At 60.8% G+C, this 25,067-nt stretch overlaps 1 protein-coding gene across 11 annotated transcripts in view; it reads right to left on the bottom strand.

Annotated features, from left to right (window-relative positions):
- Nucleotides 1-24,215, bottom strand: part of RBM38 (RNA binding motif protein 38) — a 112,968-nt gene extending 88,753 nt beyond the window's left edge. For 8 of the 11 annotated variants that reach the window (XM_067011822.1, XM_067011825.1, XM_067011823.1 and 5 more), the window contains exons 1-3: nt 23,787-24,214; nt 22,919-23,042; nt 22,395-22,449 (exon numbers count right to left, since the gene is read on the bottom strand). In XM_067011822.1, the coding sequence (XP_066867923.1) occupies nt 22,395-22,449; nt 22,919-23,042; nt 23,787-24,023 (416 nt within the window). In that variant the 5' untranslated portion in view covers nt 24,024-24,214. Of the gene's footprint in view, nt 1-8,075; nt 9,691-22,394; nt 22,450-22,918; nt 23,043-23,786 lie in introns of those variants that run through there. The other 3 variants (XM_067011816.1, XM_067011815.1, XM_059038978.2) reach the window with 2 other exon arrangements.
- Nucleotides 24,216-25,067: the final 852 nt, after the last annotated feature.

Here is a 25,067-nt window from a genome sequence, read left to right on the forward strand (position 1 = left end):
ACTCCCGCGGGCATCCTAGATCCTTCCCAGAAGACTTGGGTGGGGAGGGAGGTGTTCTTCTCATCCCTGCCTCACACCCAGACCAGGCGATCCCTCCTTTCCCCAGGCCTGGACTCTGCTGGCCCTTCCCAGGTCAGGTCCTGGCTGGGTCCAGAGCCCACAGGCAGGGTACCCACTCCCCACACATCCTCTCCTGAAGATGCACTCCCCACTGCCTCAGATTGCCTCTCCTCAACTTACAAGATCATTTAATTTAAATTATTTAGAATTCATATGGCCAGCACATATTATAAGCCCCCTTCTGTGTGCCCGGCATTGGGTGCAGAGGCTGGGTACCAGCATGGATATCTCTGGCCTGCTCCTACCCCTCCCAGCTTACAGTCCAGGATGGGAGACAGATATTAAATGAGCAAATAAAATGCACAAACCCTGATAAGTTCTCCAGAGGCGGCAGGCAAGCAGAGTGCAGAGTGGGGAGATGGCAAGGAGTCGGCCAAGGATGGACGCTGCGTGAACATCTGCGGGAAGGGCACACGCAGCAGAACAGCTCATGCAAAGGCCCTGTGATCACCAGCTGATTTCCTCCCCAGCTCCTGCTGCTTCCATAACGAGCTTAGTTAACTGTTTCCTTGTCTAATGCCCACTTCTCCCAGTAAACTGAAAGCCCTGTGAGGGCGGGGATTTGTCTGCTTTGTTCCCTGCCGTCTCCACAGGGCCTAGAAGAGAGTCCGTGCACAGTAGGCGCTGATACAAGTTAGCAGAGCTCACGGAACACAGAAACGACAAGGGGGCCGTGAGCTATGGAGGTCAGCGGACAAGCACGTTGAAAAGTAGGGAGGTCTCATTTGAAAATATTTATGACTATGTCCCTGCCTTGCTACAGAGAAATCTGGAGAAACAAACACAAACGTTATCTGGGATTGGAGGGGATATTCCTTTGTACTTTACAGAACTCTGCAGCCATCCAACGTTTTACCCTGAGATTGTATTTCTTTTCACTCTTTTTGTTTCTTATCATCACAGAAGCAATGCGTGAATGCGGCACCCCATTCAAACAAATGCAGGGCCTGGCGGAAGCGAGGTGCTCAGTAAGTGCAGGATTCTCTGTCCTTCCTTCCCCACAAAGAGGAACATGGCGGTCCCACAGCCCCTCTGACCTTGGAGACTCTTATTAAACCGCAGCTCCAGACTCAGGCTTATGGCCTTTTTCACAAGCCCTTCCCTCATCCTGGGCCCAAGGGAGCCAAGCAGACTCTTGCGATGCTCACCTCTCCCTGGGTCAGGAGAGCTCGTGTATGCCGAAGGGACAGAGCCCAGGTCCACACCACACAGCGGTGAGTCCCGGGCATGCTGAGCACTGGTCAGCAGGGACGGTGGGAGGCCTCAGGTCAGGCAGGAGTGGGGTTGTCAGGAGAACGCAGCCCAGAGGACCCGGTCAGCTCCAAGTAGGAAGAGGGAGGAGCCAGAGGGCGCCCAGACTCATTCCTATGACGCTCGGAGGCCAGGTCCAGGCTCTTGTCCCAGATGATGGCAACAGAAAGAGAGACCACTGCCCCCAAAGAAAAATCAGAGAGAACAAGGGTGGCGGGCAGGGTAGAGGCAAGAGCTTCGACAAGAAGGTCTGGGAAGGCATCTAGCAGGTGGGGAGCGGGGATGACATCTGAGCTGAGACTTGGTGACTTTTGAACTCAGGCTGAGGGACAAAAAGGGGCCGGCACAGGACACCTGGAGGGAGGGTGGCTCTTGACAAAGGCATCCGAGAGATGGCAGGCCCAGTTCGGCCATGGCAAGGAACTGAGATTGTCTTCCAGGCCAGTGGGGAGGCACAGGGGCTTCTAGGCCAGGGAACAGCATGCTCTGAGTTACCTTTTTAGAAGATCGAGTGGGTCCCCACAGGCAAGAGGCGGGTGGAGGCAAGGACAGCTGTGGACCCCACCCAGCTCCGGCTCATCAGAGACACACAGAAGAGCAATATAAGCAAGCCTGCGGGCACCAAAGTGACCCCACCCTGTTAGTATGGGGGGTATGAACACACAGATGTAACATCAACCAAATGGCCAACTTCATTCTCCAGTTTTTCTTGCTCAGTTGTAAATCGTACAGAACTGTGTTAAGAGAAAAGTAAAACTCTCCTGTAGTCCTAGTACCATTAACATCTAGTCCATTTCCTTCCTCCCGTTTTCATACACATGTGTAGCTTATTTTAATAGATTTCCTTAATTTTGGAATTTTTCCCCACCAGTTCTAATGTTATAATTTATTTTTTGAAAAACTTTAATTTCTCTAAAAATGTCCCTATCCCGGGCCCAAGAAGCCAGCAGGAGGCACCAGGAACTCTTGGGCTGCCTTCAATGCACCAAGTTCAGCTGTCTGGTGGGCTGGGCTTCAGGGGGTGGGGTTGCCCCATCCTTGATCTACAGGCTGCTGGGCACCCCGATGTGTACACAAGGCTTGCAGTGAGCAGACGCGGCTGATAAACGAGGCCGTGCACTTATCAGCCCCAGCAGGAGGCCCAGGAGGTATCTGGGGGGCCAGGTGCCCACCCCACACCATGCCCTGTGCAGACACCCAGCCCCAGGGCACGCAGGACAGCTGCCCCTGTTACCCTCGCTGTATCTGGATGGTCCCCAAACCCAGGGGGTGTCCGGTTCAGCGTTTACATCCCTGGGGACAAGCACAGGTGTGACTCAGCAGTCAGGGCAGGGACATGCTGGAGGGGGTCGGGTGACAAGGGAGAGGAGCACGGGGCGGGGGAGGGGAGGTCAGAGCTCAGCCCTCTGGGGAGGGCAGCGTGTGCCCTCCTGATTCAGGATTCTTGTGGACAAATCCTGGCTCGGCCACGCCAGCTCTGCAGCCTCGGGCAAGCGGCTGAATCTCCCCAGTCTCGGTTTTCCCATCTGTGAGCTGGGCACGCTCAACCTCCCACAGGTTGCTGGAGGGGTTCAGAGAAAGAATAGATGTAAAGCCGTAGGAAGTATTTGATGAAGAGTTTTCATGAGTTCTGGGGCTCTGAGGACAGCCTTAGTTCCAGAGCTGAGGGTAAAACAAGGTGGGAGCTGCCTCATTTGACTGGAAACACGGGGTCCTTCATCCACAGGCGGGGCTCTGGGAGGCAGCCGGCGGCTTTCACAGGAATTAGGGTGGTTTTCTCACCTCCACCCGCCACTGCTCGCTCAGCTTTCCCACTGGCATGGGGACCTGGGGCTCCAGGAGCTGGGCACCTACCCCACAGGGGGCTATCACTGAGCACTTTGCCCAAGTCACCCCCTTTCATCCCAGTGGTGACCCAGGGAGGCCGACCGTGAGGATTACCCCCTGTGCAGGTGATGTAACCACGACCCAGTTATTGCCCAGAGACGGAGCCAGAGGTGCCCAAGCATCTGGCCCTTGGCACTGCACCATGTTGGCCCGATGGGGTCTGCTTGCCTGGAGGCAGCAGGCAGGGTGGAGGCGAGGGGGGAAGCCCGGGCCAAGATGTTCCACCTCAAGCTCCCGGAGGCCGCAGAGCCAACAACACAGGCTTTGGAGTCAGACGGACAAACCCAAGCCTGGACCAGCTACGTTCAACCACGTAGCCCCTCTGAACCCCAGTCTTCCCCTCTGTAAAATGGGACTGTGAGCCCACCCCTTGTGGGAGGGTTCTGACCAGGAGGAAAAGAGCCAGTACACCGGAAAACACCAAGCGGTTCCCCCCGGGCAGCAGCAGACCCAGCACCCCACTCGAGGACCCTAAATGCGAAAGCACCTCGGGCTGCAAGTCCTGCGCAAGGGTGAGATGCCCCGTGGTGACTGTCCACCAGACCTGAACACACCATGAGGGAGAAGCTTCGGCTGCCATCTCAGAACTTCCCCTGGGGAGCCAGGTGACCCCAGGCAAATTCTGTGAGCACTCTGAGCCCCGACTTCTCCATGTGGGAAATGGGCATAATGACGATAGACCCAGCCCACCTCGCTGGTGTGCAGGTCGAAAGAGAGACGGAGTCAGTGATAGTCTCCACAAAGCCCCTGTGGATGAGACATTAGTATCCTGCACTCACAGTTAACTGCTGCCAGAGTCTGAGACAGAAACTGCATGATGGACACTCCCACCTTCTTCCTTAGTAACCAAACGCTGTCTGTACTCCAGCTATATACCCAGCTAAGCCCCTGCATTACCCACCCACCCCTCAACAGTTAGGGGTGGCCATGTGACTAAGTTCTGGGCAGTGAAATGGAAAAGGAATGTGCAATTTCTGAGAAGCCTCCATGGAAAGTCCCAGCTTGAGGTATTCCTTTCACTTTCCTCCTTCTTCCTTCTGCTGCCTGGAACCCAGACGTGATGGCTGGCGTTCTGGCAGCTACACTGTTCTCTGAGATGGTCTTGAGAAAGTAAACCATGCACTGAAATAGTGCCATGGGAAGTTAGAAGGAGCCTGATTCTGATAACTGGAGCTCTCATTTAAACACTGGACCTTCTGCTTCAGATTTCTTTTACATGAGAAAAAAAAAACTTGTAACTTGTTAAAAACCACTGTTATTTTGGGTTTTTTATTGTATGTCACTCAGCCTAATTTTGTAAGTAATGCAGCCCCTTTGAGATTGTATATATCCAGAGTCTTGATTGCAAGGAACAGAAAAAAAAAATTAAATAGGCTTAAGTGAAAAAGGAAATTTATTAGCTCTTGTAATGGAAAAGGTCAGTTTCTAACTCAGGCATAGCTGGATCAAGGGGCCCCAAAGATGTCACTAAGACCCTATCTTCACTCCTCAGCTCTACTTTCCCTAGTTCTGGCTTCCTTCTCAGACGGTCTCTCCATGAGCACAAATAGTCCCACCTCTCAACCCCACCCCTTCACCCCACCCCCCCACACACCCTACCCCCACCCCAGCAGCTCCAGGCTTATCTGCTCCCAGATTGGCTTCCCCAGCAGAGAGACAGCTTCCTTCCCCCAGGAGTGCCAGCAGAAATCCAGGACTGACTCACTGACCCAGACTGGGTCATATGCCTATCCCTGAACCAATCACTGGGGCCACTCTCACTACACTGTCTGCTGGGGACGCAGCGGAGAAGGGACAGAGCCCCGGCCTCAGAGGATCATCATGGCCCCATTCCCAGTGAGGCTCAGGGAGGTGGAGGCCTGGCCGAGCTCACCCTGCTGGCCTGGGGGGGACCAGGGCCGCGGGTCAGGCCCACGCCCTTCAGCTCCACGGCAGAGCACCTCCCACGGTGCTCCTCAGGGGCCTGGGCAGTGGTGGCTCCGCTCCCGTGTCTCAGTTTCCCCATCTGTGCAAGGGGGCCACTCTGAGCGTTCACCTCGTGGGTAACCAACCATCCGTGAAAAGCGCTTGCACAGCACCTGAGCCGAGTCCGCACCGCGGACGTTAGAAGCAGTGTTCACCATCGTCATTTACAATCATCGTCACCGCATCCCCCGCGGGCACAGATCACGGCCCTGCCGCCCTCAGCTCGCCCCTGCTCTGAACTCAGTGCCCTGACTCTGCAAGCTCTATGTCTCTCCTGGGTTTGCCACCGTCCAGAGCCCTCAATCCTGGGCTCCAGGAGGATGTTTTCGAGTCCTCGAGGTCTGTCCCAGAGGCTGCCACTGGCCGATAGTGACAGGAAACGGGCTGGCCACAAGTGGCCCTCCCGATAACCCTGGCAGCACCTGCAACCCTCTCCATGGCCCCCCGGCCCTTATCAGCCGCAGCATGTCTCCTCTGAGCTGGAAGCCCCATGTTGACCTCCCTGACCCCCTGCCAGTGTTTGCAAACTAAGACCCAGCCAGAGGGAGAGACGGGCAGGTGGCAGGGGCAGGCAGGGAGGGGCATCATTGGTTCCAGGTAAGAAAAGGGGACCCTGCCTGGCAGGATCCCACCTGACTTGACCCCGGGAACCCTGGCCCGTCCCTGGGCAGAGGCTGGGGGCCTGGACTACAGAAAGGGGGGATTTGCAAATCTCAGAATCAAAGGGATTGGAAAGGGCCCGAGGAGATCCCACAGGGACGCTAGGACAGAGCAGAGAAGGTGGCTCCCGGTCACCCCCAGCCACCTCCCGAATCTGGGTGACCCATCTCACTTCAAAGCCAAGGGCTGCCCATGCGGAGTTGTCACTGGACTCTGAGGTCAGACCCAGCTGCCCAGCTCCATGCAGGTGCTGTGCTCCCCATGCATCTCCTCCACCCCATTCCCTGCAGCAACTCTGACCTCTGCCCGCCCCCCCTTTCCCTGGCCCCAGTCTCAGATCTGCCAAGCACGCTCCAGCCGGGATGGATGGTCCCAAAGCTCCCGCTGGTGTCCTCTGCCGGAATCAAGTTCTGAGTGCTGGCAGGCCTGGCACAACACTAGGTGTGGGGGAACAGCAGGACACGAGGCAGCCAGCCCCTGCCCCCTGGCGTCGGTGTTCTAACGCGGGTGGGACAGAGACAGGTGAGGACGCAGACGAAGGGAGACACAGTTCAGCTGCCTGGACCGAGACTGGGGTCGGAGGAGGCCGCCGGGACAAAGACACTTCCGTGTTGAGAGCTGAAGGAGGCCGGCAGGTAAAAGCTGGAGGATTCAACAGCAGGTGCAAAGGTCCTGTGGTGGGTGAGCTGTGCCCAGTGTGGGCAGGGGCCTCACAGACCACAGTGACAGCTTTTTGGCTTTTTCCTCAAGGATGATGGGGAGCCACAGAGAGGAGCTGGAGGAGCCAAGACCCTCTAGCTGCACGTTGAACAGGACCCTCTAACTGCACGTGGAGTGTGGACTGAAGAAGGATGGGGCAGAAGCAATGAAGGGGCCACTGCAAGGGGCCAGGAAAGAGGGTGTGGTCCTGGACTGGGGCTGGAAGCGGAGAAGGGGCAAGGAGGGGAGGAGGAGGGCAGATGTGAGACAGGCTTAGCAGGAGTCGGCTGTGAAGGAGAGGGAGGAGTTCAGAGTGACCGTAAGGAGCCTGGCTCGCCCGCTGTGCGCGGTAGGTGAACGAACGAGGTGGGACAGATGCGTGTGTTGTGTTGCGAGGCCGAGCTCCGCTCTGCAGGGTTGGGGCGGTGGTCGCGGGGAGGACAAGCCTGGTGTCTGGAGAGCGACCGTCCCAAAGGAGGCCAAGCCGCAACCTCCGAGCTCTGCCCAGCCTGGTCTCCGCACCAGGAGTGCCCACCCCACTCCCCCAGACCACCAGGAAGCCCTCCCTCCTGCACGGCCCAGCTACCCCGCGGTGGCCCCTCGCCCCTGTGCAGCCCTCCCCTCCCCCATGGCACCGACCACACCGTGCTGAGCTGGCCAGGCCGTGTCTGCGCGTCGCCACCCCCGCTCCCGACTGCGCTCACGGCACATCCGTCCACCGGGTCTCTGCTGCCGCCCCAGCCCCATCACCTCCGAAGCTCACCTCCCACTGACCCTCCCCTCACTGTGCCTCTCCAGCCACACTGGCTTCGTCCCAGGGCCTTTGCACCTGTTGTTCCTCCTGCCTGGAAGCCACTCATCCTTCATCAACCCCGGTAATACGTCCTGACCAGCATATGAAATTGCCCCATCTGCGTTTGCTGCATCTGCCCCACTGGTTTGCATGCCTGCTGCGTGCCCCCAGCAGATTAGAAACCCCAGCGGGCAGGACTGTGTGCTTTATGACTATCCCCAGTGCTTTGCATGTGACCCAGCACACGCCATTTCTCAGAATGAATGAATGAAGGAGAAAGTGAGGCAATGAGTGAATGAACCTCCTCTCCAGCCTGCACACCCCCTCCAGGAGGCCCCCGTGATTCCCCCAGTGCTGAGTCGGGGCTCCAGCCGGATGGTGGGGGGGCCCGGGACCATCCCGGGATGCAGCCCCTCTCCCGCACACCCAGACGTCCCTTCCCGACTTGCGCCGCGCCCGGCTGCCAGCACCCTGAGGGCAGGGGGCCTGGACACCTGCTCCTATGCCTTCTCAGCAGCTCCTGCCCTGGTTCTGCCAGCAGTGCTCTGCTTTCTCCAAGGAGCCGCCCCCTGTCCCACCAGGCTCTGGTGGAGCCGCCCAGCCTCTGCCCCCAGGGCCCTGCTCTGAGCACAGCAGAGACTGAGCCTGCTGGCTATGGGGCTCAGAGGCGCCCACTTCGAGGGAAAAACTACAGACCCACTTTTTCTTTAAAGAAAACAAGTTTTATTTTTATAATCAGAACATTCTAATAAAAATATTATTAGAATCTGAGCTACCTTTGCTTTCTGGGCCTTGACTCTGCCCTGGCGTGCAGGGTAGCGCCTGCCCATGTGCAGCAGCCCCGAGGCCTCCCACTTCCCTGAGGTAGGTCTGCAGGAGCAGCCCACACGCCCCAACCCACTCGGGCCTGTCCCCTCATCTCACTCTCCCCTCCCCCCCACCAGAGCCCCATCCCGGGCTGTGGGAACTGTCACCTCCCCCGTCCCCGAGCCCCCAAGGCAAGCAGATGTGTCTCAGCTCAATCCCGAGCTGCTTGGGCTGGTACATACACAGCAGGCGACACCGCGGGGGGATGCGGGGGGCACTCTGAGCCTCCACCCTGCCGGCCAGGACGCTGCGGTCCAGCCCCTTGGCCCGCAACCCCGTCACGGCCGTAGGGAGGGGGACAAGCTTAAGACAACTTACTGTCTGGAGACGCCCACCCTCTGAGTGGCTCGGGCGCCCAGGCCAGCAGACACCTTATCACAGAAATACTGTCACTGGCTCCTCGGGTGTAGAGCCATCGACAAAAGCGAGTCTTTCAAAGTCAAAAACAGGTTTTGGATTCTTGGTGGTGGGAGTCTCTGCTGAAAAAATAGACTGAAATTCTGAAATCATCTTAGTAGCAAAACAATGATGATAAGAAAAAAAAGTCGCAGTGCTTCGACGTAAAGGACCACGGCCAGCTGCCCCGTCGCCGGTCACCGGTGGCCCTGATGCACCTGGGCGTCTGGGGGCCGGGGGGGGGGGAGCGCCCCGGGGCCAGCATTTAGAAAATGGGAATTCAGGGGGCCGGTGATCCCCCCCACGCACGGTTCACAGCTGTGCAGACAGAGCGACAACAGTCAACACACTTCGTCATCCCGGGCTTCCCTGGAGTAAGGCCTCTCTGAACGGGACAAAGTTTCTGCTCACCCCAGAGGGCCGCCGGGGTCTGTGGAGGGTCCAGAAGGCCCCACAGGATGCTGGGGGGACCGCCCACAGGCTCCAGGGGTGCGGGAGGACGGGGACAGTGCGTGTGCGACATTCAGGCTGATCTTCAAATGGCTCTTGGTCACTCTTTTCTCTCAAAGTCCTCCCTCAAGGTGCGACAGTCCTGGGTGTAAAGAGAAGTGGTCTCTGGGCCGCCCGGGGTGCAGGTGGGGTCCCGCGGGGTCTCCCGAGGCACAGGTGCGGGGTGCACCCCTGGGCTCGGCCGGCACCCGCCCAGCATGTGATGATGGGGCCACAGTTGCAGGGGCAGAAACGGCCCTCATTGCATCCTGTCGGGCTGCAGCTGCTGAGGCTGGTACTGCACGAAGGCAGTGCCCGCGGGGGCCGTGGCCGAGAGGGCCTGGGGCACGGCGGCCGGGTAGCCGTAGCTCACAAAGCTGGCGGCTGTGGCGGGCGAGGCGGCATACGGGTACTGGTCGTAGGTGGCCGGCGGGTACTGGGCGTAGGCCGGGCTGGCCGGTGTGTACTCAATGTAGGGCGAGGACAGTGACGGGACTGGGGCCGCCGGAATCACCACGCTGGGCTGGACGATGGCTTGTGGGTAGATGTAGTGGGGGGTCAGCCTGTGGGGCCAAGCAGAGAGGGTCAGGGTCAGGGTCGGGGTCGGGCGACAGAGCGGGGAAACACAGCTGGCTCGGGTGGAGTGGAGGTGCTGGAAGAGCCGGGTGATGCTGTGTCGTACCCCCCCCCCGGCATCTCTACTTCCTTATCTGTAAAATGGGTGCAATTACAACAATAATGGTGCTCCTACCACAGGGCCTTTGCACCGGCCATGACCACAACCTGCACAGCACTTTCCCCAGCGACCCACAGGGCTCCCACCTCCCTTCTTCAAGTCTGCACTCAAATGTCTCCTCCATGAACCCCTCCAGGCAGCACCCCCATCCCACCCTACACCCCAAACACCACCCATCCCCCACAGGAGCAACACAACATGATTTGGGGGCAGGGGTGGGGAGTTTAAAAATGATGAACAATTTCAGCACCAAAGCATTAAATCCAGCACAAGCCCTTCTGAGCACAGGTCCCTGTGTGATCACCCAGGTCACATGTCCATGAAGCCAGCCCTGTCCCCCCACTTCCCTGGGTTCATCTTCCCAGCGTCTGCCACCTCCCAGTGACACCCTGCACAATTTACTTGTTTATCACATCTGTCTGCCCTGACTACAACGTCAGCCACCCATGAACCGACAACACAGACCCCGGCTTAGGCACGGGCTCACTTGCTGAGTGAATGAAGCCAACGATGGAGTACAAGTGTAGCCGCAAGGACAGTGCTGCGGGCAAAGGTGACGGCCAGAGCCTCAGGGCCAAGGCTCCGCCGGCTGGTGCCTCACACACAGTAACTGGCTGACCCTTCCCCCAGGCTGGCCTTCAGGTAACCGTCTCATTTTACAACAGAAAAACTGGTCTTGGAGGTGCCTCGCCCAAGGCCCCCCGGGCATCAGCCTGGGAGCTGAGAGCTGCACCCCGCACTCGGCCCTCCCTGCAGGCTGCCCACCGCAGGCCCCATGCGTGCAGCGCTCCACTGTAGGGGCGACCCCACACGCTGCAGACGGAGCAACTGAGGCTCAGGAAGGCAGTACCAGCAGGTGCCCGCTCTGGCAGCCAGCGCCGGGCCCCACGGCAGCGGCGGGCACACAGCGGCCTCGGCGGGGCAGACGCCGTGGCCTCCAGCATCAGCTCCTCCTCCTCTCAGGCCTGCACAAGTCACACAGGACGGGGCTGACGTGGTTACAGACTTGGGGGCTGCCCCAGCTTCCCTCCACGCCTGTGAGACAGGCCCTGGACCCCGGACCGGACCCCCTTCCATTCCGAAGAGAAGCTGCTTTGAAAGGAAAAGGGAAACGTTCCCTCCCGGCGTTCCCGCAGGCCTGGCAGCTCTGGGAGAGCAAAGGGACGGAAAGCCGGGCCCTGGAAGCTGGGCTCCCTGCCCCCGCCAGGCCCCTCGGCATCCGGCAGCCCTCCCTCCCGAACAAGCACAGGGGCTCGGTGGGTCCCGGCGGCACCCCTGGGAACAGCAAAAACGCAGAGAAACCCGAGCGTCGTCCACGGGGACGGAGCAGCGTCCAGTGGCCCCAGACCACCCTACATGGCAGCAGGACGAGGTCCACGCTCAGCCCTGAGCCGCCCCCTCCACGCTGCCGGGAGAGAAAGCCAAGCCACAGAACAGAGACACTGTTTATGCAAAACTGTGATATTTATACTGAATGGTGATAATGTTCATGCTAAAAAAATCAAATGTGTATTTATATCCGTGCCAAGGATGGGTGAGGTGGAATTGTAGGAAACTGCCATTTTTATGGGTCCAAGAGTTGACTGAGGGCAACTTTATGTAAGGCAATGTTTTGAATGCAAAGAAAAGGCCTGGAAGGAGGCTGTATAAGGGTTGCATGTGGGTCCGAGCATCTCTAAAAGGCAAATGGATTCACAGGCACAAAGGCGAATAAGAAGCACTACCCACAACAGCCAAAAAGGAAAAGTGAGCTCCCATCCGAGCTCCCATCCGAGCACCCATCCGAGCTCCCATCCGAGCTCCCATCCGAGCACCCATCCGAGCACCCATCCGAGCACCCATCCGAGCTCCCATCCGAGCACCCATCCGAGCACCCATCCGAGCTCCCATCCGAGCACCCATCCGAGCACCCATCCGAGCTCCCATCCGAGCACCCATCCGAGCTCCCATCCGAGCACCCATCCGAGCTCCCATCCGAGCTCCCATCCGAGCACCCATCCGAGCTCCCATCCGAGCACCCATCCGAGCTCCCATCCGAGCTCCCATCCGAGCACCCATCCGAGCTCCCATCCGAGCACCCATCCGAGCTCCCATCCGAGCTCCCATCCGAGCTCCCATCCGAGCTCCCATCCGAGCACCCATCCGAGCTCCCATCCGAGCACCCATCCGAGCTCCCATCCGAGCACCCATCCGAGCTCCCATCCGAGCTCCCATCCGAGCACCCAGCCGAGCTCCCAGCCGAGCACACAGCCGAGCACCCAGCCGAGCACCCAGCCGAGCATCCATCCACTGATGAATGGATTTCCAGATTGCAGTGTATCCACGCCAAGGAGTATTATTCCACCATAAAAAAGAATAACGCGCTGACACACGCCACTGTGTGGATGGATGAACCTTGAGGACACGATGCTGAGTGAAAGAGGCCAGACACAAAAGGCCACAGACTGAATGATTCCATTCACGTGGAATCTCCACAAAAGCAAAGCCAGAGAGAAAGTGGTTACACTGCAGGGCCTTTGGAAAGCAGGGGAGGGGAGTGAGTGCTGTGGGTCTCCTTCTGGGTGACGTTAAAGGTCTGAATCAGATAGTGGGGATGGCCACACGACTGTGAATATATTTAATGCCCTAGAACAGCAGATTTTAGATGACGTGTACCTTACCACAATAAACGCACAAATACAAGGGGCAAATCCTGGGCGAGGGGTGAACGACCCAGTGAGCAGAGAGCTAGGGTGGTGACGGGCGCACAGCCGCATGGATCCAGCAGCAAACGCCTGTGGGTGAGGCCTGGGCACACCTGGGCCGGTCCTGGAGGGGCCCGCTCCCCCCGGCCGGGGAGCTCCTATACCAGGTCCCCGCCTCCCCGTCATTTGCTCCTGGGTGGTAGCACGCCTATGGTCGCCAAGGCCACACACGGCTGCTTGTCAGGAAGCCAGGCAGCTTTGGCCAGGAACCCTGCGCCATGGCCCAGGCCATGGCACCCACTCTCCCTCTGCGCCCTATGAGGAGTTTCTACTGCCCACTCCCCACCCCTGCCTCCCCGATGGGAACACGAGCCCTCAACAGAGCGGGGCCTGGGTTCAAACCCCGCCTTAGCCGCCCAAGCTGCAACCAGCCTTCCCACCTGTCTGTGGTGTGCTCTGGGCAAGGGTGCAGCAGTGAGCAGATGACCCAGGCCCGGGCCTCTCGACGCTTGGATTCCAGAGGCACACAAACACACCAACCCGTGAACCAGAGCTGGGAGTGGTCGGGAGAGGCTTCTAGGAGGAGAGGGCAGCTGCTCAGAGCCTGAGCTCCTGGCCCATCTCCGCCACTGGACCTCACACGAGCAGGTGGTGCCTCGCCCAGGGCCGGGCCACGGGAGGGGCTGGACACGCAGTGCTGACCAACAGCCGGCGGGCACAGACCCCTCCGAGAAGGACAAGGGGCCCCGGCCGCCCAGATGCCTCTCTGAAAAGGAGCCAGGGGACACACGATGGAGCGTGTCTTGGTGCAGTGCCCACCGTGCCGTCCTGGGCGTCATCGATGCCCCACCACGTGAGCCCCACGTGGCTCCCGGAACCCTAGAACATTCTTTAGTGGGAAGCTACGGAAGCTTTCAGCCCAGAACTTCTCCCAACACGGGCAGGGGCACCACTGCCTCAGACAGCATTTTGCTAAAAATGTGGATCCTCGCAGACTGCCAAGTCAGATGGGGTCCGGGAATCTGCATCTGCCAGGCCCCCGGGGATTCGGATACACACTGGCACTGCAGAACCACTGCCTAGACCAAGCACACACTGTCCACACGGCAGAAGTACCCGGGGTCGGGCTTCCCTGGTGGCGCAGTGGTTGAGAATCCGCCTGCCGATGCGGGGGACGCGGGTTCGTGCCCCGGTCCGGGAAGATCCCACGTGCCGCGGAGCGGCTGGGCCCGTGAGCCGTGGCCGCTGAGCCTGCGCGTCCGGAGCCTGTGCTCCGCGACGGGAGGGGCCACAGCGGTGAGAGGCCCAAGTACTGCAAAAAAAAAAAAAAAGTACCCAGGGCTCTGAAATGACAGGTTTCTGGACACACCTGCCTCAAGGCTGCTGGCCAAGGCAGCTGTCACGTTTACCAGGTTTCTGACACTCCGTGTCGTCAGGGCTAAGCTCTGCTCTGGCCCCCACGGAGCTGCCCTGCTGGGAGACGCGCAGACACGGTGTGGGCGAATAAGCTTCAGGGTGAGAGGAAGGGGGACACTCCCTTTCTTCCTGACCTGCGGGGACACTGCGTGTCTCTATCTGTTCACCTGTTTCCCTCAAGCACCCCGTCCCCACTCCCCACTCTGTTTGTGAAAAGCCCAAGATAACTTACGAAGCATTTCACAGTCATAAAACAGGTGCTGCTGTTACCCTACTTCCCAGAGAGGGAAACCAAGGCTCAGAGAGGCCGAGGACCAGCAGTCACACAGCCGGGGAGACAACGGCTGGTGCGGGTTCTGCCGCTGGGTAAGCACTGCTGAGTCAAGCGGGGAGCAAGCTGTGAGGCTCCCCGCCCCCCGCCCCCAGAAAGGGGACCGGGGCCCTCAGCTCTGCGCTCAAGTTACAGAGCTTCTGTGAGTCTCGGTTTTCCCATCTGTAAAACAGGTCTGGCAGAGGCTGACGTCAGGGCTTAAGAACCGAGACCCTCCCCTGGAACAGCATTTCTCAGCCACAGAGGCTCTGCCCCCAGGGGACACGCAGCTGCATCTGGGACATTCCTGGTTGTCACACTGGGGGCTGGGGGGGTGCCAGTGGCAGCCAGCAGGTGGAGGCCGGGGACGCTACCAACATCCCACGGCGCAGGATGCCCCCCCGCCCCCCGCCAACCACGAAGAATCCTCCAGCATCATGGCAAGGTCGAGCCCCTGCTGTAAACTACAAAGAAAAAGGCAAATACCACTGTCACGACCACAGACACCCATGCAGAGGGCTGGGAAGAGGCCAGCTGGGGACCAAGGGACTGAGGTGGTGTGCGCGCGCACGCGCGCGCACACACACACACACACACACACACACACACACACACACACACACACACACGGGAACCCACTGGACTCTTCGATGAGAAGGAAACCCCAGCCAAACCGCCGGCTGGCCCCATCTGAGCACAGCCCCTGCACCCCCTTCCCAGGCCCGCACACCACGACGGGGGAGGTCCCACGCGCCTGGCACCGGGGAACAGGGTGTGTGTCCAGCGGGCTCCTCAGCTCCCCATCTACTCCCCAGAAAGGTCAGGGTGCCGCCGGCCTCCGTGTGCTTGCTCTGCAGGCTTCTAAAAGGGCACAGGCCCGGCACGTTCTGTCCTCGGGGACTCCCCTGCCCACGTCCACCCCACCCCACCCCCGGTCCCCCAATTCCCCCGGTTCTCCCCCAGTCCCCCAGCAGCAAGCCTGCATCCACCCAGACCTGGCAGGCCTGCTGCGCCGCCCCCTACCCCGCGGCCAGGGGTCGTCTTAAAAACAGTCCGGGAGACCACGCCACTCAGGCACGTCCCCACAGGGGCCTCCCTTTCGCCCAGAGCCAAACCCCGACTGTTCCCCACCCCCCAGGCCAGGGCCTCCCTCAGCCTACCTCCCCAGCTTACCGCCAGCTCACTGTCCCCACTCCGGCCACCCAGAGCTCCTTCTGTCCCCCAGACTGCACATGCTTCTCCGAGCACAGGGCCTTTGCACCTGCTGCTCTCGCTGCTGGCAGGGTTCTTCCCACGGCTCAAACCTCACCTCCCCGGAGGCCTTCCCCAACCATGGCCCCCCGCTGGCCCTACTTCCTTCCTACAACCCCAGACCGCCCTTTCATCCACCTTCTGTGCCGCTGTCTTCCCCACGAGAACGCAAGACCCACGAGGGCGGGACTGCCGGGTCCCAAGCGCCTAGCCAGCCCCTGCCGAGTGCCAAGGGCCCTGCGGGCACCCCGTGGCAAAGGGGCCCCTCCGGGGCTGCTGCCGCTTCCTGGGACGGGAGTCACGGCCCTGGAGAGGCAGAGGAGGTAGCCCGGCCGGCAGAGCCGGGGACCCTGGGGAAGCAGAACCTGCAGCCTCAGTTCAAGTCTGGCTCTGCACCTGCCAGCCTCGGCCTCGACCCGGGGGCCAGGCCTGCCCCCTCTCCACACCCCAGAGACCCCCTCCTCGAGCCTGAGGGAGGGCAAGATCAGCCCCCACCCAGCCAGGACGGACCAAAGGCCCTCCCAGCCCGGCCCCACGGAGGGCAGCCCAGGGTCCTGGAGGGAAAAGCAAACCAGCTAGCAGGACGGTCAGGTTTGGGGTCAGAACCTAAAAGTCAGTTGAACCGATGCCCAGGGCCTGGGCAAAGCAAACCCCCGAATCCCCAGATTAGGAAGAGGGCTGCAGCCGGCCAGGTTCAAAAGGCCAGACCATCCTGGAGGGGCACACGCTCAGGCTGAGCACCCCTTGCTGAAAGGGTGGTGGCCGAGACCCCCGCCTGGACCCGCACGCCCAGGGTGGGCGGCGCATAGCCAGGCACCCGGCTGACTGGGCCCGATGGAGACCAGGGCGGAGGGGCAGGAGCCCGAGCCTGGATCCTGGCCGTGCCCGTCCCAGTCCGTCGGCCCTCTCCGGCTGGCCTCGTTTCCCCATCTGTCAACTGAGGGTGCTACAGAGTCCGACAGAGCCTCCCCTGGAGTCCCGAAGGCAGAGGTCTTGGGGTCTGAGCAGGAGTGTCTGGGGACGCTGGGGCAGGTGAGGGGGCCGAGGGAGCCGACGCCCAGGAGACAGACAGACGGGCACGCCGCCCACACACTCAAAGCAAAACTCTCAGCGAAAAGGGATCAGCTGCAGCCCCAAGCACTCATTTTGTGAATGCACAGCTACCCCCAAAAATAAAAATAAAAAAGGCAAATGAGCCCATTTCACTTTCTCTGCTCTCTGGAGGTTTGGCCTGATGGGTCAGAGAAGCCGGCGGCCGCTGGGGCACAACTCAGGAACCTCAGGCCAGGGAGGGGCCTCCCAAGGCTCTCCGGAGGGGGGAGATCCAGGCTCCCTGGGGCCGTCGGACCACAAAGCAGGTAAAACGCATCTCCCGCGGGGCAGTGACAGACCCTGGCCCGGCATCTCCACCGGAACCCGTCCAAACCCAGACGGCCGCTCTTCTCCCCAAACCGCAGCCTCCCCTCACTGACAAGGCCAGCTGACCCGCCATTAGCTCAGGCCCAAAGTTCTGGAATCTTCTCGGACTTTCTTTCACACATTCTTTAAATGTGCTCAGAATCCCACAGCTCCTCACTCCTGGGCGGCCACCACGGCCTCACGTGTGGACTGGATCACTGCGAGGTCCCCTAGTGGCGTCCCGACCCTGGCCTCGGTGGTTCAGGCCTACCCAGCAGCTGAAGAGACGCTCTAAAGACGCAAGTGACCCGGCCCCCACCTGCTCAGGGCTCACAGCGGCCCCCGAGCACTCAGGCAAATCCAAATGCTCCCCTGGGCCACCGTGGCCCGACGTGAGCTGAGGCCACCACGCTGGGCCCCTGACCCCACCAGTCTCCCACTTCTCCAGCCTCCCCTGCCCAGCTGCCCCTCTCCCCGCAGAGCGCCTGCCGCCACCCAAGCCGCCACCGCTCTGCCAAAGGAAGCTCCGTAATCACAGGCAGGGCCGGGCTCCCTCCGCCTCCACGAAGTCCCCAACCTGCCACAAACTGGCTGAATGAAAGCACAGCTTCCTCCTTTCAGCCACGTGGGAGGGGTCAGGAGAATGATCCAGATGCACCCCGCCCCCCGTCAGCACGCTGCAGGGCACGCATCACGTCCACACGGCAGATGGGGAAACTGAGGCTCAAGGACAAAAAACTCGTCGCGAGAACAAAGGGTCACACAGACAAGTCGTGGGACTTCCAGGCTCCTTACACAGCCTTCTCCCGCTGCAGGGAGAAGGGGTGGCCCGGCCCACCTGGGAGCCCCCACCCCACCTGGGAGCCCCCACCCCGGTCCCTGCTCTGGGACACACCCGTGAGGCCGAGGGAGACGCCCACATCAGCCTGCGTGTGGTCAGGCCTCTCCCTTCAACCGGAGGCTTCCTGACGAGGCCTCGGTACGGGGCCCCTCCCGCCAGGGCCACTGGGGCCGGTGAAGAGCTCACCCTTGGAGAGGAGCCCGAGAACCGCCCCCGAGGCCAGTGTCTGTTACAGCAGACGGGGACAAACAACAGGTGTGCGCGGGCCGCCAGCCAGGGAGGGCCACGCGCCGGCCCACTCCTCCCTCCAGTGAGTGCCAAACAGGAAGCGACGGGCTGGAGAGGGGCAGGGCCCCCCCAGACACCCTGAAAGTAAAAACAAGCTACGTGATGCCACACGGAAGGGCACCAGCTTCCTCTTTGCCCCCATACCCTCTGGCTCTGACCTCACTTCCTGCCACACCTCCAAGGTGCGGGCCCCCTGCTCAAGGCGCTGCGACTCCCCCCGGCTTTATTGACTTGGTATCGTGAACTCACGAGAGACTCTCCGGAAAGCGCAAACACAGTAGAGAGAGGCCCCACGGGCCCACCCGTGGTGTCCCCAGAGGTGACGTCCCATAACCCAACATGCTACCAAACCCAGGAGGCGCACGCCGGCGCACCGCTCTGAGCTCGGCTCCGGGCCTCGCCCGGATTCCACCAGCTCGGGGGTGTCCTCGGGTGTAAGTCCACGATCCTGTATCGCACGCACAATCACCCACCCACCGTCACAATCTCGACACAGGCCTGTCCCAGCCCACGAGGCCCTCCGCCAGCCAGCTGCCCTGTTCAGCTGTCCCCGTCACCACCTCGGCCCTCACGTGCCCACGCAGATGTCTAATGTCCTGGCTTCCCCGCCAGAAAGCGAGATGGAGAACCAACCACATCTTTTTTATTCAAAGTATCCAGCAGGCGCTCAACAAATACTGGATGAAGGAAGGATTCCTGGAAGAGCTCTCGGCCTTCTGCCCGGCCCACTGTGCTCCGTGACATCTTCCTGTCACTCTCTGGCCCCTCTCCTGCCCTGGGGACCCAGACACTCTGCTCAGCCTCCCTGGGCAGGCATACACCCACAGCCTGGTCACAGCAAGGGCGGCGGGTCTCCATCTGGGCACCAGGGCCCTTCACACAGAGGGTGTAGGGGCCCTGAAACTCTAGGCCAAACGGCGTGGGCACGTGCCGGGGAAAGGGTCCCGTCCCCCGTCGGCCCTGGGAGGTGGCACCGACACAGTCCCCACCCCGCAGACGGGGAGATGAGCCCGGAGAGAAGGGGCTGGGCCTGGCCTCGAGCCTGGGGCCTCGCTCCAGCACAAGGCCTGCCTGACACCCAGCAGCCCCGGGACCCTGTCCTGCCATCTGGGACCTAGGGTCTGGCCCCAACGTGGCGCCGAGGGGGGCAGCTCGCGGTGCACGTCTGTGGAGCCCACAACAAGGCACCCTTAAGAAGCTGGGGTGGGGAGCTGAGCCCGGAGAAGCAGCTGGCCCTTCAACAATAACCCAAGGAGAGGCTCCCAGCGCAGCCAGGCCTGGGACAAACCTCAGCTCCTACAAGCCTCAGGCTCGGGCCTGGACAGACAGCCCTGACACTGGGAGGCCCCTTCCAAGCCAGACCCAACACTCTGCCTGGACCTGTGCCTCCAGTCTGCTGACTGTCCCACCCCATCAGCAAGGGGCCGGTCGGCTGGGTGGTCTATGGCCGCAGTCCCCCACCCCGGGATCGAGCCACCCGCCACCTGCCAAAGTAGCCTTCTCCAAACCCTAACCCTCACTCTAACCCTCGGCCCCCTGTAGTTAACGTGACGGAAGTGTCCCAGTCGCGTTAGGTCCTGAAAACTCCCGTTCCTGAAGAAAAGAAAAACTGCGAGCAGGGAATCCAAGCGAAAAGCAGAGTGAAAAAGTTCTTTGGCAGATCTTTCCATGCTGACATTTACGACCCAGCCAGACGAGGATTCCGCAGTGGCCTTGCCCAAAAGCAAGCTGTGGAATCTTTAGAGCTGTCCCAGGCACACGATCGGGGCCAGAAAGTCGGGGAAAGTTCCGCCGGGCAGGAGAGGGTTAACGGGTTTGCAAACTCTGGGCTGCCCGGGCCTTGCTGCCAGCCCAGAGCTGACACCACTGACCGCTGAGTCAGGCCCGGCCGGGCCCAGGCCCGCTGTTTGCAAAATCAAAAGGGACGCTGACGGCCCAACTCTCCAGCCAGGCGGGCGGGCGCCGGGAAGAGACAGCTGACCCCAAAAGCCCGGCCTGGCACCCCTCCTGCCCCCTGGGGTCTCAGCAAGGCCTAGTGGGAGGCGGCACAGCTCTGAGAGGCTGCAGTCCACCGGCCGCTGGAAATGCAGAGCTGGACTGTCCCTCTGATCCTTGTCCCTGTTTGGGTCTCCAGCCCCTTGGTATCCAACAAATAGAGCCAGAGGCCTCTTCATCATCACAGGTATTAAATGGCCAGCCAGCAGACTCACTTACAAAACACTGTCACCTGCAGTCGGGAGCACATGGCAGTAAAATCTGTGACCGACGCCTGACCACCCTCCCACGGGTGGTGCTCTGAGGACCGCGAGGGAGATCGTCGGAGCACCCTTCCCACCTGCCCGCCCCAGAGAGCATGCGTTCCACAGCCAGCCCGCGTGGGCTCAAATCCTGTCACTTCAGCCGCCCTGAACAGGTTGTTCACCTTTTTAACCTTCCTTTGCCACAGTTTCCCCACCTAAGAAGCAAGAGTAATATCGGTCCCAACCTTAGAGGGCTGCCGTGAGGGCAGAAGAGAATACAGACAGCTATGGAGCCCCCAGCCCCACGTGCCAGCACTGCCTCGGGTGGTTATTATTCCCATTTTCCAGATGAGACAAATAGAGGCTCAGGAAGAGAACATCTCTTGCCAAGATGGACCAACTGGTAAGTGACAAAGTCAGGATTTGAACCCAGGTCTGCAGGCTCCAGAGGCCAAGTGCTGATGGTCACCAAGTCCCAGAGGCAGCTGTGACAGATCAGAAGGGAGCCCAGGCTTGAGCGGTAAGCTATGGTCGCATTTCAAGCAGGACCGAGCCGCATGTGCTCGAGGCTCACACCCAGATCTCCGTGCCAGCCCCTGGCCCAGCCCCTGCCCTGGGGAACAGAGCCAGGGCTGTGGAAAGTGAGGAACACCCTCTTCGTATGGCCTGAACCCAAACAGGAAGAACCTAGGTGATGGCAGGAAGACGGGGGTGTCCCCAAACACCTTCCAAGATGGCTGCAGACACAGATGAAGCAGATCCAGGGCGAGAAGGAAACCAGAACCCCCTGCTCCCTGCCGCCCTCCAGGCTTCTTCTCAGGAGGACAGACGGGGACCTGGGCTCACACACTTCCTCCAATTCACGTGGGGGCCACTGTGCCGCCACAGAGGCTGCCTGTCAGGGTAAGCAGCCCCGAATCATGGCTGACCTGCCCGGTCCACCCAAGCCCAACTCCCAACCTGCTCCAGTGCCCGGTTCACGCTGCCCCAGTGAGCCAGGTGGCCCCTTAAACTGAGCCTCTGGGGCAGGTACACACCCACGCTCACATGCGCGCACACACACACACACGTACACACTTGCAACTTTCAGCACAAAATGCAGGGCCTGGGATTCAGTCTCTGATAGCTTAAGAAGTTCTAACATTCTAAAAGGGGCTGCCTGTTCTATAACTGCCCCCCCAGAACAAACCCCCATCCCCATCAGCACGCTCCCTGCACTGGGGCACACAGCCGACACCAATCGCAGGGCTGGGAATTTAGCCGGCATGGTAGGCTCCTTTGTGCCCCTAAAGTTTCTGTCCTTTCCCAAGCAGCTGCTAGACCTTATTAGATGTTTAAAAAAAAAGACGACGACGAAGGCCCTTTTCGGATGGAGGAGACTGGGACACACTGCTCTAAAGCACACCAGACAAAAAGCCTAAAAAGGCCGGGCCCACTCGGGCGGGGACATCTGGCCCTGATCCCGGCTCACCTGTTGCAGCTTCGCAAACACTGGACCGGTTGGCAGTGACCTGCTGCCGCCATCTGTCGGGCACTGGAGCAGGTCAGAGGGGCACCCTCAAAGAACCTGGCCCGGTTCCTAGTCGGCAAACCCTTCCAGCATACTTACCTAACCTGCATGGGGCCCATGCCAGGCCTCCACCCCCAGAACTCAGAGGTGCTGTCACCATCCCATATCACAGGTGAGAAAACTGAGGCACTGGTGGCTGCATGAGCGGAGGTCACGCACCCAGCAAGGGGAAACCGGGATCTGAATCCAGGCCACAGGCTCCAGAGCGCACGCTCCCCATCTCTCTGTGGTGTGGCCTTTTCCAGGGGCAAAGAAACGCAACCTGCCTTCTCCCCCTTCTCCCACCTTGTCTCCCTCCCACTCCCAAAACACAATCACGCTTCTGGAAGGACGGAGCAGAGGTCGGTTCTCAGACACAGAAAGGTGGCTGCAAACAGCACAACCGACCACCATGGGGTCGGCGGTCCCAGGGTAAGAGGCTCCCTCAGACTGATGGGCGCCTGCACTAGAAGACCCAGGAAGCTCACAGCCCCCTGGCCTGGCTTCCAAGGCCTGTTTACCGCCCCCCACCCCAGCCAGCCCTGTCCACTCACCCGTAAGTCCGCTGGATCAAGGTGGGGTGCAGCTGCTGCACGCCGATGGCAAAGCCTAAAACGAGGGACCAGTTAGGGGCCCGGCCTGACACAGGAAAGAACCTCACAACCATCCACCTCTAACCCAAAGAGTTAATCGGCTTCCTTTCCCCTTCCAGGCCACCTCCACATGAACCCCAAAACTCCCAGCCGAAGGAGGCCAAGGGACCCAAGAGGCAGCAGCCTCTGGGTGTCTATCCTCCCAACCTCCAGCCCCAGGGACCAACTTCCTCCCTCTGGTGAGGACAGCTGACAACTGGGTGACGCGCCCTCCTTGCCCTGTCCCACGGGCACACACAGCTAGGGGAAGGGGTTCAGCTTCCAAGCTGGGAGATGACTGCTCTGTGATGGCTCTCTGGGAGCACATGACAGCCGACTGCCACCCCTGGAGGGTGGGGGGGCGGGCGGGTGCCTTTTCCACCCGACAGATACCAACGCTGAATATAGCAACCAGAAGTGCCAGAGAAGGAAAACAGGGCTCTCACCGGTCTGGAGGCTCCGCGGCTTGGCACCCAGATAGGCCAAGTTCACGTTGGCCTTGCGGCCGTCAATGTTGGGGTTAGGGTCTTTGCAAGCCCTCTCAGCTGCCGCCCGGTCAGCCATGGTCACCTGGAGGAGCACAGACGCATCAGGGGCTTCCCTTGCCGGCGGGGGGAGCAGAGAGAGGGCTCTAGAGCCCTGGCACGAGGCACTCGTTTCCCCCACGCCCCAGGAGCCCATTACCCAAGGCGTCCAGCCCAGTCCCCTCTGACCCCAGCCTGGGGCCCTCCCAAAGCTGCCCCTGGGCCCCGGCTCCTCCCCCCGCGAGTTCAAGTGCTAGGAAACGCTGCCCTCAAGGACGGAAACAACCACCAGGGAAGACACGGCCACTCCGAAGGGAGGCAAGGGTCCCGGCCAGTGGGGACCACAAACCTCCTCATGGGAAGGGTTTGGGGACACCCTAGTTAGAAAGGGAGTAAAAGAGGTGTCTTCAGGCCGATTTTTACTTAGGTTGTTTGGGGTGTCTGAGGGGGCTGCTGGAAAATAAAATGGGGGTTGCTTCAGGGCTCCTGAGCGCTCGGGGATGAAGCCCAGCTCCTCGCTCGCTTGTTGCTCCAGGAAGTGCCGAGAACCTCTCCACAAACTTCGGAATCCTAATTGAACACAGCGGCTCTCCCTTTTAAACCGGGCTTGGGGAGGGGGCAGGGAGACTGGGCCTCGGGGGCGGGGGCAGGACCGGCTGGAGCCCGAGAGGGGGCAGCAGGTGCCGAGCCGGCGGGAGGCGCCCGGGGCTGGCGTGCGCCCGCCGGCTGACTCAGCGGCCGGGCCGCGATAGGTGCGGGGCGGGGAGCGCCCGGCCGCGGGGCCACTTACGAAGCCGTAGCCGCGGGACTTGCCCGTCTGGCGGTCGGTGATGACCACTGCCTCCTCGATGTCCCCGAAGCCCTCGAAGTACTTCCTGAGCGAGGCGTCGGTGGTGTGGTAGGGCAGGCCGCCCACGAAGATTTTGGTGAACGTGGTGTCCTTCTGCGAGCCGTGCATGGCGCCGAAGGCGGCCGGGGGCCGCGGGAAGCCCGCGCTCGGGGCGCACGGCGCGGGCTGCAGCAGCATGGGGGGCGCCCCGCCGCCTACGGACCCGGGCCGCGTGGGGCTGCGCTCATTGGGGGCGCCGGGGAGCGAGCGGGGCAGCAGGGGCGCCGGTCCAGCCGCCGGGCCCGTCCACTCGCGGGTCGCTCCCGCTCTACGCGCAGCACTGCGCTGCGTGGCGTTCCGGCCGGCGCTGCGGGAACTCTGCGCCCCGTCGCCCATCCAGGCTTTGTAGTCGGCCCCGCCCCCGGCCCGCCCAGTCCCCGCCCCGGGCGTCCGGCCCCGCCCCCTCATCCCCGCCCGGGCGCGCGGGGGCTGCCGGGAAGTGTAGTCCGGCCACGCCACGCCACGCCCCACGTGCCCCGGGGAAGCCCGGGGGCAGGGCGCGCACATGGGTAGGGGGCGCATCCGGGTGTTTGGGGGGGACCAGTACGTGCTCACTGGGTTCCTGGCCCCTGCTCTCGAGGAGCGCACCGTCTAGAGAATCAGATGTAAACGATTCAGACCATGTTAAGTGAGTCTGAATCGTTTCCCCAGTGCAGCTTACGGTACAGAAAATTATATTAAAGGTGAAACAGCCTTTGTTTTTATATGTGAATGTAATTCGTTCGACGAATATTTATCAGGACGTGGGGTATGCAGAAATGCACGCAACACACTCTACCCCAGAGAGCTTCTATGAACAAGACAAACAGGCAAATATACAATGTACTTATCCATTAGGAAATAAATCACGGTGCTGCCATCCAGGAGTGGCCAGAGTGGTCCCGGAGACCCCTCTGAGAAGGTGACTGGGCAGGGGAAGTAGTTCTGGCCTCCTCAAAAGTCCATCCTTGTGCCAAGGATCCCTCCATCTCTATGGGCCATCCTTGGGGGAAAGCAAACAGAGGGTGGTCCTGTTCCCTCTGTCCCCTTCCCCAGCCCTAGAAACAGGCCCACCCCTGGGTCTCTGTAGCAGGACCCGCTACAGAATTGTCAGGGCACCTTGTCCAAAGTTATTAGGAATTTCATGTCTGACAAGAGCACTGAACCCGAGGTCCTGGCACCAGCACACCCCCCACCCCCACC

The sequence above is a fragment of the Kogia breviceps genome, chromosome 14 (assembly GCF_026419965.1).
Source record: "Kogia breviceps isolate mKogBre1 chromosome 14, mKogBre1 haplotype 1, whole genome shotgun sequence".
In the NCBI taxonomy this organism is placed as follows: Eukaryota; Metazoa; Chordata; class Mammalia; order Artiodactyla; family Physeteridae; genus Kogia; species Kogia breviceps.